The sequence below is a fragment of the Argentina silus genome, assembly GCF_951799395.1.
Source record: "Argentina silus genome assembly, chromosome: 6".
Taxonomy (NCBI): Eukaryota; Metazoa; Chordata; class Actinopteri; order Argentiniformes; family Argentinidae; genus Argentina; species Argentina silus.
In genome coordinates this window covers 7,538,881-7,550,075 of record NC_139660.1, presented here as the reverse complement: position 1 = coordinate 7,550,075, position 11,195 = coordinate 7,538,881, and the positions used below count along the sequence as shown (strand labels likewise).

At 42.7% G+C, this 11,195-nt stretch overlaps 2 protein-coding genes across 2 annotated transcripts in view; one reads left to right on the top strand and one right to left on the bottom strand.

Moving 5' to 3' along the window:
• Nucleotides 1-1,553: 1,553 nt before the first annotated feature.
• Nucleotides 1,554-4,940, top strand: LOC310805774 (retinoschisin-like; the record flags this gene model as incomplete). The annotated part of the gene is made up of 6 exons (XM_083671581.1): nt 1,554-1,608; nt 2,166-2,191; nt 2,309-2,510; nt 4,088-4,229; nt 4,341-4,536; nt 4,788-4,940. 6 exons carry the CDS (start codon nt 1,554-1,556, stop codon nt 4,938-4,940), a joined length of 774 nt encoding a protein of 257 aa, XP_083527707.1.
• A 955-nt stretch (nt 4,941-5,895) lies between these two features.
• The window catches only part of LOC310806176 (cyclin-dependent kinase-like 5), a 32,014-nt gene continuing 26,714 nt past the window's right edge, over nt 5,896-11,195 (bottom strand). Inside the window, exons 15-19 of the mRNA XM_083672191.1 lie at nt 10,941-11,058; nt 10,699-10,804; nt 10,234-10,356; nt 8,932-9,102; nt 5,896-8,304 (exon numbers count right to left, since the gene is read on the bottom strand). Of these exons, the coding sequence (XP_083528317.1) occupies nt 7,948-8,304; nt 8,932-9,102; nt 10,234-10,356; nt 10,699-10,804; nt 10,941-11,058 (875 nt within the window). The 3' untranslated portion in view covers nt 5,896-7,947. The remainder of the gene's footprint in view (nt 8,305-8,931; nt 9,103-10,233; nt 10,357-10,698; nt 10,805-10,940; nt 11,059-11,195) is intronic.

Genomic DNA, 11,195 nt, shown 5'->3' with positions numbered 1-11,195 from the left:
ACTAGTGATTGTCCAATTGCTATCACCTGGTACAGGTAGCCACATCAATTAAGTTCAACCCATAGAAACACAATAAGTCACAAGCAACTGCAGAACTTTCTCAGATACGTAATAAAACCAATGCCTCGACAAACTTCAGTGTTCGAGCGCCCCCTAGTGAAGATAGAACAGACCGAAACACCTGTGGAGAATCAGGTGAAGTTAATCGATGGTGAACGGCAGGCTAGAGGATCAAGCTTGCGACGAGTGCCTCAAAACACAATGAAGCGAAAACGACAAATAGTTAAGACTATTCGAATAAAACACTTTATTACATTAAAATCATGTGCAAATTTGACGCAGCCAGGTCAAGAGTCCTGCCCAGTCTTCACACACGGACGAAGAGTTTGAAAGAGGGCACAGCACACTTCGTGCCTGGTAATAGCGCCGCGTCTGTTCATTTTCGACAGCCGGGCAGCCTCTGACCCCACCGTTTGGGTCAGCTCTGCGGGAAGAACTCTTGGCATAGCAGGGAAGTTGCCCTTTCTGGGGCAGATCTGTTCAGTCAAACAAATATAAAAACATAAATACGGCATCCTTCTATGATTAATCAATGGATATCAATTGGTTTAGACGTACCTCTTTTTGAAGCTTATACATTTTGGTTGAATATGCTTTGACCCTTCTCTGCTTTGCGCAGGACTTTTTGATCTTCTTAACCATCATTTCACGGTTTTTCATTGTTAATTTCTTGAAGTTACAGCTGAAATTGTTTTTTAGCCCAATGGTTAAGTGCAGTTCAGGTGATATGTATTTTACTATTTTAAATATGTGCAATGTGTTCAAATTAATTACTTACCAAGTCGTATACCACCAGAAATAAAATAGTGAGCCAATGCTACTTGTCGGCCTATTTATACCAACCCACTAATTTTTGGTAGCACCAGGTGTCCCTAGCATCCCCTATCACTCAATAATTGCATGCTGGTCAGTGATTTGTTGGACACTCAATTAGGGGAAGTTGTGGCAAATAAACACTTTGGCCCCATTCTAAATCAATCAGTATCTCATCTACTCCCTAGGATCTCTGGAGTAGGTCTAAGTGACAAATGTTGGCTTGCATGCATCCATAATCATATTTGATTTTCATTCTAATATAGGCCTGTTTGAGTGACTGAAAAACATCAACTGTACGTCCCAATTCTCCATCCTCTTCCCTGTAATGTGCACGTGTCCACTCCCATGCATGGATTTAAAAGCATAATATTGGTGTAAGAGCCCATAATTACACCAATCTCATGCTATGAGAAATCGGACGCTGGACTAGCCGATGCCACACGTGAAGGTAAAGGGAGTGTGGATGCTCCACTCAAAGAGCAAAGGAAATTTCTGGAGTTTTAGCAGTTTCTCTCAAGTATTTTACATTGAACAAATGCCACATCGGGCAAAGCTGAGGGAGGGGCAGATAAAGGGTATTAGATAAGGCCAGCAGTGTCCTGTGGATTAGGGTAATCCTATCCACTAGCTTCGGGTGTCAGTGCACACATCACATTCTTGCACACTCAAGGAGGAAGATGGAGGTCAGCGTGCGCTGTGTTGCTCTCCTGTCTTTCCTGCTGTTATCTCAAGGTAAGTACAGTATGTCCATCTGCGCTGCACACTTTGCTCAGGGGGTCACGAAACATACATCTGCACAGCTCTGAGATGATCTGAATGGACATTCGTAAATTCTGTTGGTCTCTGAGTCTTTGGTGGTGGCTGTTAGACTAGGCAATGAAATTGAAGTTTTGTTGCTGAGCCTTTAGGGAAGTTATACTAAATCAGAGTAGGAAAATTAAGCACTGAATTTACCTTATTAATCAGAATAGGCGACTGATATTCCTTAAGTGATGTATGATCAAAGGCACCACTCAAGTCAAATAATGCCAAATGGGCTATGTCTTTCAGTGTTTCATCATACATGCTGAAATGCAAGATTTTCTCCCCAAATGCAAAATGAATGTGTCAGTTCTGCTCCTAGTTTGTGGGGACATGCATGCATACATACATAATGTCAGGGATATCTGTTACTGAAGTTACTTTCCTGCCCTCTGCCTTCCTGCTATTTCTATTTCTATTTCTATCTCTATTTTCTTTTCTCACTGCATTTTCCCCTCTTCCTTTTTGCTGCCTTTCGATTTGCACAGTCCTAATTGGTGTCCACACACAGGAGGTAGGTGCCTCTCATCAACCCCACTATGGCAGGTTGAAATAAGATTGAGTCAGGCGCTGGACCATGCAATGATGCAATGGATTAAACACTATCCCCATGTGTCTCTCTGTGTGCCAGAACGAGGAGGTGCAGGAGGAAGAGTTGCAGGAGGAGGACCAAGAGGTCATCGAGACATGGACTGGGACAGCGCAAGCATGCACATGTGACTGTCAGGGGAGGCAGTCTCCCACAGCTAATCCCACCGCCACCTCATCTGGCTTGGCAACAGTGCTAGCTCCCCCGTCGTCATATCAGGACCGCCTGCTGAACTGCATGCCAGGTGAGGACTCTGCCCTGGTCACCTAGCTATGATCCCCCAGCCCATGGTTTCATTCACACAGGGATGCTGTCTAAGCCTCTGCCCACAACATCACACAAGCTTTTTAGTCGTTATCTACGTGGTCAGACAAATGACATAAGGGATATAGGTCAATGATGACGTGCTTGTTATAATCTGTTGCAGGATCAGTGAGATTGGCACGAATGTTACATTTACTACGTAACATAGGATATGTGTGTATGCTGTGTGTGTGTGCGTGTGTGTGTGTGTGTGTATGCTGTGTGTGTATGCTGTGTGTGTATGCTGTGTGTGTATGCTGTGTGTGTATGCTGTGTGTGTGTGTGTGTGTGTGTGTGCGCTGTTTGTTCAATTGTCTGTGGGGGCACACTGTGACTTCTACAGTTCCAAAAGTGACTGAAACGAGATGGCATGTGCACCAGCCCCTGCCTGTTGACACTGAGAATGTAATTTGTCATTCAGCAGCTTGCTGTGCCCCTGCTCTGATTAACCTTGCCTGACGCTATCACGCTGTGATCGTGCTAAATCGGTATCTAGAACATCAGATTAGGAAAGAGTGGACAAGGTTTTGGGGTGGGAAAAGACACAGAGGGACTAAGGAAGAGAGAAGGATGGCATATGCTCGATGCCATTAGATAATCCCATTACTAGTGTAGCAATGTGATGAAAAGATTAAGGGGCTCAAAATAGGGCCTGTCCTTCACCCAAAACCACGATACTGGGAACAGCAGCACACGTGAGGTGAGGAAGCTCTGTTACTCCTCTATGCAAGAGTCTGGGAGTCAGGCAGAGAGTGAGAGAGAGAACAGTTTAACAGGACCATGGTTGGCTGGCTAGCTCTTTGTGTATCTAGATAGGGAGAGGGTGGTTAAATGCTATTGTATCTATTTGGATATAAGAATGCAACTGGCAACAGTCATTGTGCTGTATGTTTCACAGTGGAATGATGAAACTATACTGTGTCTAGATGGTCCTTGCTCCTTTAACACATGCCTCTCGGCTGTAGAAGTAGTCAGCAGAATACCCCTCAATCTTCATTTAGTTCAGCTGTATGAAGTCTTCACTTGAGTATATTCACAATGGTGATAGGAATGAGCCCTGTTGTTGACTGAGAACAAGAACAGTGCATTAAACATCAGCACCTGTAAATGTATGGTATGGTATAAAACTTTACATCCAATATATGAGCAGGAGGTGCTATTTAGTGCGTTGGCAGTGAAAAGCTAACAGAGGATTTTCATAGAATCTGTTAATTCCAAACATTTGACATTGAACTTGAACTTGCCAGATTTAAGCTGTGTCACCACAGAGATATCTTTTTGGAAAAACGCAGGGTTTCGGATTGATAGTGTTATGCAACCATATGATAATTCCAAAGGAGGCATGCCCACAACATTTTATAGCCAAATTGGCAACAGAGTGCACTCTACCACTGTTAAATTAATCTGTAAAAAGTACATTCAATTGATTGTTGTAATTATAATTCCCTATAGTGTACCATATGGTACATGATAAGGGGGGAATTAGTTCAAAATAATACTAACCCTAACCCTCTACAGAGTGCCCCTATCACAAGCCCCTGGGCTTTGAGGCTGGCTCTGTTGATACGGACCAGATCAGTTCCGCCAACCAGGAAGAGTACACCGGCTGGTACTCCTCCTGGACCGCCGACCATGCTCGTCTCAACGGCCAGGGCTTTGGGTGAGTTATCTTGGCACTGCTATCAACTCCCCATTGCCCTTCACAAGTTCTCTTTGTCCGTTGTGGAAGCGCCCTGCCACACTTTGTATGTTCCTCTTCCTCCCTCCTCAGATGTGCGTGGCTCTCCAAGTTTCAGGACAACACCCAGTGGATCCAGGTTGACCTGAAGGAGGTGAACGTGGTATCTGGCATCCTCACTCAGGGCCGCTGCGATGCAGAGGAGTGGGTGACCAAATATAGCGTCCAATACCGCACCATTGAAAACCTCAACTGGATCTACTACAAGGACCAGACAGGCAACAACAGGGTGAGCATGCAGGTGGAGGTTTAGAGGTCTAGAAAAGTCCATATAGGAATAATCTCTAGTAGGATTTCATCTCTCTTGTACCTTCTCTCCAGAGGGAACTACCTAATCTATAGCTAGTTAAATTTGATCATCTTTTCACTTTCATGTGTCTATTATAGTGATACTCAGAAATGATCAGATGGTATGTTATACTACATATTGGACATTATGGACTTCCATGCCTGACTTCCGGCCCCACTCTGTTCTTTCAGGTGTTCTATGGGAACTCAGACCGGTCCTCATCTGTGCAGAACCTGCTGCGTCCACCCATTGTGGCTCGCTACATCCGGTTGCTGCCGCTCGGCTGGCATACCCGCATTGCTCTGAGGATGGAGCTACTGATGTGCTTGAATAAATGCACCTGAAGCATACCATGTCCCCAGCCTGCCCACCACACCCACTGTCACCCTTCCCTGCCAACTCCCGCACACTTGCCAAACATTGGTCCAGTTAGCACTGTCAAGATACAGTATACAGTAGCATTTGTGTACCTGTCTTGTATCCTTTTCGTCTATTGGGGTATGTGAGTCACCTTGTATTTGATTGTCAATGACCATTGTGTGTTTTTGTCACTTGCTTGGTTGATAAGGGAAGGTAAACAATAGCTGATGGGGTTCAGGTGCAGTCGATATGGTCATGTAATGATTTAAACCCAGAGAAAAATGAAATGTCAACATGTTGGATTTCCTAATGTACTGTCTTATCTATTTACATGTTTTCATTTGAAAATGTATTGTATTGTGATGTAAAAGTAATATAGAGTCCTATTTCCTATTCTCTTGAAGAACACATTGGATTATAAATTCAGGGCAACTGCGGTAATGCTCCTCAATAAAGCAACAGTAATGAACATGAAAAATACATGTTCTTATATATTATTTCAAAGAGAAATTTAAAGAAGACTTTCTAAAGTAGATCCAAAATTGTCATCTTAATAATTGCTGACTTCAAATAAAATCCGATTGTTTTACAATGTAATGATGATGCTGACATAACTTACTGTAGTATAGCAGAAGTGGCAATAGGGCACAAACACGAGTGGACATAAGGGTCTGACAGGTAAGACACGTCAGGTAAGACACATCAGCTTGCATGATACTCTGAGCTGAGTTGACACTATGATAACTGAACCGAATTCTATTATGCTTGAAGACATTTATAAATTATAGATTCTAAAAACAGGGAGAAGTTGTGATAAACCAATACCACTTGCCTTGTAGACCAAAAATGGACCCATAGACACTGATGGTGCCTAGGTTATGATTGATAGATTGATTTGATGACAGCAAAATAAAGTTGATTAGTGAATTTTATTGGAGAGATTTAACAGATGTAAACATGAGTATTCTTAAATGGATAACCATTCATCCTTGGGTTGCTGTTCTTCTGAAAATGCTCCCTTGAGGGAGGAAACAAAACAGCTAATAAAACATTAACTATGCTACTAATTTATGTCTGTAGTAAAAGCACAAACTTAATACTTTGTTTCATTTCAACTGTTGATAAACATTTTCTGTTATAAATATTACCAAAGAAATAAATCACACATTGGTATTAATATAATACACTGTGTTCTTTCAACAAAACATTAATCCCAGGAAAGACAATTTGTGTTGAGTAAAAATAGTGTTTACAGTCCTTACAGATGAAGTACAGTACCTGGAATACACAGAACACAATACAATACAAAAGTCAGTGTTTTTGAGACACGTAGCTGTGTCCAGTGGGCATAAGTCATATCCTGTATTTGACAGTATTCACACACTGTGTGGGCACTGAACACAAACTGAAGAAAAATGTAGATATACTGTATATTGGATTTTGTATCTGACCATACAGCCTGTTTAAAGTGCACAATTTAGAAAGAAATATAAGTTTCACTTTAGCCAGGCAACTTTTGTCCTCCCACAATGAAATACAATCAGACAGGTAAAAAACAAAACAAGTACTTTAGCATCAGGCCTAAGATGTCCTTTCCCATAGACTGGCAGAAAGAGGTTGGCTCAGTGTTTTGCAAAATAACTCAATAATTATGCTATAAGTGCTTTAGGGTAATACACACATGGGGTATGTAGGGGTAGGCCTGACAACTGAAAATGTATACAAAATGTATATTTTCTTAAAACACATTTGGTTCCGACCATTTAATAATTTTCACAAGCTTTTAATCTTATTATTTAAAAATATTTGTATAAATAGCAGCATCAGTTGAAGCATAATCACCAATATAATGTAATGCTACTGTTTAGTATACATCACAATACTCTTACAGTACATTTTGCTATACAATCAACTTGTACTGGTCTAAATAGGTAGTTCGTAATATACCTAACCTAATATAAGCTAACCAACCAGATCCTAAATGTTAGTTGAACTATAATGGCTCCTCTCCATACCTTTTAGTCGCAACGATGGGCCCTCCTGTAAGGATGAATTTTATAAAGTGCAATGCTTCCTTGCGAACAACAGGGGGTACTGTAGGTAACTCTATCATGTGCTAATGATACTACGTACTTCTGCTAACACAGTATTGCATCAAAAATGAGGTGTTTCTCGTGAAAAAACAAAGACTCTTGTGAAATGTATGCAAACAAAAGCTGCATATTGATTGTCAACTCACAGAAATGTCAACAATGTAGAAATCGACAAACGTTTAAATGCATGTGCTGCACTATGGTTTACAGAGCGTCTCTCACCAGTATGACAGAGGACATCTAAAGACAGACTGCTCTAGGTAGAGAACAACTAAATCCTGGGTGTAATAAACACAACAGTAGTGGACATAAATAGCCTAGATTATTGTAACAATCAATAACTTAACTTACAGTTTCAGACACTTTAGATATTCTTAAGGAAATATGGAAATACTATGCAGTAAAATGTAATATATTTCTATTTTTAGAAACTAAAACTCTTACACTTATACTCTACATCTTAGATAGCCATATACATATATTATTAATTTCTAATGATTTACTTTATAACCAAAATTATAATCAGCATTACATAGATATTATTACAAATTCTATCAAATATGGAAGCTTTAAAAAACAAAATTAAGACATGAATAGGCCTATCCTTTCGGCCAAAGTGTGAGAAGAAACACTGAGGGGTTCTGAATAGGTGTGTGTGAGTGTGTGTGTGTGTGCGTGTGTGTGTGTGTGTGTGTGTGTGTGTGTGTGTGTATATGTGTGCGTGTGTGTGTGTGTGTGTGTGTGTGTGTGTGTGTGTATGTGTGCGTGTGTGTGTGTGTGTGTGTGTGTGTGTGTGTGTGTGTGTGTGTGTGTGCGTGCGTGTGCGTCAGGTGTATAATCTCACAGGCAGCAAAGGGGCCTATGGTGAATATGAGGGAGAGCTGTGGATAGAGCAGGACTACAGGGCAGTCTCTTTCAGGTCATTGAGGTTTATTCGTGAGCGTGAGGGGCGTCCGAAGCCATGCCCATTCTGGCCTCCCTTGCCCACCATTTGCTCAGGGTAGGGGTTCCCCTCAGCGCGGCCCAGGGCGGACGCATGCCAGCTGGACTCCAGCTGTCCTGGGGGAGGGTAGGCTGCCTGTCGGCTCTTCAACTGGGGGGTACTGACTCCTGTGTGGCCCCGGCCCTCACTGAAACCTCCTTTAGCAGAGGGGGGGTTGGGCAGAGGCTGGAAGCGCATGTCAGAGGGGGCTGTTTGGTTGGAGGATGAGGAGGAGAGGTGCAGGAGCTTGCGCAGGGACTTGAGAGGCTGACTCTGAGAGGGCAGGAGAAACAATACAGAATAAACTTAGGACATTGATGAAATATGTTTTGAAGATTCAATGAGTTTTCATGGGTGTGTCCCAAAAGAATGTTGTCTTTTTTTTGTGTTAATTGTCAGAGCTATGCATAAAATATGTGTTAGTTAAACACTTGCACAAAGACAGTCAGAAATCACATGTTAAAAATTAAATAAAGAAGCCTGTTTATATTGGACTCAAACATTTGTCTGTGGTTTAGCAGCATCGGCCTCTCATACTGTATACTGTAGATGTCGAACAACAATGGAATGCTAAGGTTAGCTTGAGCTCTGTGAATAACTGATCCGCCTTAATACGTAGATGGCTGCTGCCAGAAACACACACCTACACAGTGCAGAAAACACCGACCCATAGTCCTGTTTGAGGCTGCACATGTCTGGCAACTAGGATTATGACCGTACAATTAATAAAACAGTCTAGTATTCTTTCTACCAGACTGATGGCATTAATGCCTAATTTCAACATTCACCTTCATAAAGACTATAGGAAAAGATCCAGCCAACGTACTTCACAATGATCAAAAGACCAGGAGGAGACTGACAAGCAGGCCCACTTTGTGTGAGGTACAGTAATGGGTATACCTGAGAGTGTGCATCTGACAGTTTCTCTGGTGGCCAATCATTGTCCCTGTCCCGGTCCCTGTCCCGCTCTTGTTCCCAATCCCGGTCGCGGTTCCTGTGCCGGCTGCTTTGATGGCCGGAGGAGCGGACAGACTTCTGGATGGCCACGTGATCCGCCCCTTCGCTTGGCACCTATCAGCACCACACAAAGGGGTACAGGTGTCAATCAACTATGTACCAACCTAGACCTGTCCAGCACCCCCTAGTCTATGCACTCCAGAACATTTCCCCGACCCAAGGAGTGGGAGAGAGAGAGAAACAGCCAAAGTTATGGTGATAGTCTGAAACAGAAGGTGGCTCCGAAACTCAGGACAAGTAAGAGGTAAACTCTCCCGAGGTAATTGAAATGTGGCCTATACTATTTAGCCTTTTACTCTCCAAGCCTTCATCTGATGCGCCTATGTCTTCTATTATTCCTGATAATGCAATGTATCCATTGTGTGTCTGTCTGCATTGCTCAAGGTGACTGATTAGTTTTTCTGATGACAGACAGGACACTCAATCATCATACTCCATTCTCATCCTGTCTCAGGAAGGAACAGTAACAGTAAGAGAATCACTGGTCTATGCTCCGGTATTCTATATGTGAGACCAAAATAGCCCCTAAAGATCATGGCTGTTTTCTCCCCTTCCCTCTGCACATAGGGCTGGAGTATATTTTGGGGCGCAGCAAGGGTGACAGCGTGCACCTGTAGGAATTTAGCAGGCATAAGACTCAGCTCCGGGTGGCAGCGGAACCATGCAAACCCAGTCTGCTAATCCCTCCCTTCTCCAGGCCCCACCCACAACACCCTGACGCTGACCTCCACATGCGGTTAGCTGCATAGCTGGAATCAGTGGTGACATCATCATCCGACAGCCCCACAGAATGAGTACAGGAAACTACCCTCCAGATCCATGAAGTAAACTCACATGATACTTTTTGAGGGGCCTTGTCTTGTCATATACCCCTTTCCATTTTTGAGTCAATCCACTTGACTGATCAAGTGAGCTGTGTTGGATACACGCTTCTCGAATAGTCATGTTGTAACATGTAATAAATATCACAGTACAAATATCATGTTCACATTGAGTTGATATGCTTGATGGATCTGGCTGGTTATAGTTGCATATCATAAAATGATTATCATAAAGAACACCTTCAAAATAAAAGTTTGGAGGAAAATTAAGAGAGTTGATTAATGATGTTAATGGCATGCAACGGCGGTTTGGTTACATGGAGTTAGGAGAGTAGTAGTACTGTACGGTAAAGGAGCGCTATACCATGGGTGAGGACAATACAGGAAGGACTCTCACAGAGGAGCTATGCTTTATGTTATTCTTTGAGTTAAACAGGGGGAAAAGACATTTCTTGATGAAGGGAGTCCTTCCGGCAGGGAGTTCCGTCTGTAATATAAGAGGTACATGACTCCAGTGGAAGACAGGTAAACAGGATGCAGGTCACAACAACAACAGCAAGAACAACAACATACAGTATATGAGTTTTACTTTTCCTCATGGTAACATACAAGATATGTAAGGTAACAGATGCAAAAGCAGGAAACAATTAGCAGCATAGAGAGAGAGAGAGACAGACAGACAGTGTTGCATTGTTTCAACATAAATATATATGCCATATACTTATGACAAATTACCGACAAAACATATGATGCCCTCTACTACATAGAAAATGGAAACTACAGTACAAAGAGAAATGCCTGAAGTGCGAATCACTGGGACAGAACCCACCGTTTGGGATTTTTTCTTTTTCTTCTTTATTGCTCTGAAGAAGCCCTGCTTCTCCTTCTCTTTGGTTGGCTCTGAGGGGTTTATAACCACAGTCTCTGGGCCAGTCCTACATAGGCAAGACAGAAAAGACTCAACTGGCTTCTCCAGGATCAGAGCCTGTTCCAAACTATATACACTGCACACCAATTACTGACCCCCAAAAGCAGAAAAGAAATAGGGAAAATGAAATATGGAGTGCTCACCAAGGATCAAAGGCCGGCTGACGTTTGGAGTGGTTGGTGCTGCCATCCCCTGCAACTCCTGAGCCCCTGCTTTGGCCTCCACCATCATGGAAGGAGTTATCTGGGCGGGGAGAGGGCACTGCTCCACAACAACATAACATATTAAAGACACATACTGTATGTTTTGACACATAGAGAGAACAACACTGCATGGGACAGTACTGTGCGATGTGTGACTCACTCACATATAACCGATATATGCCTCTTTTTTTCCAC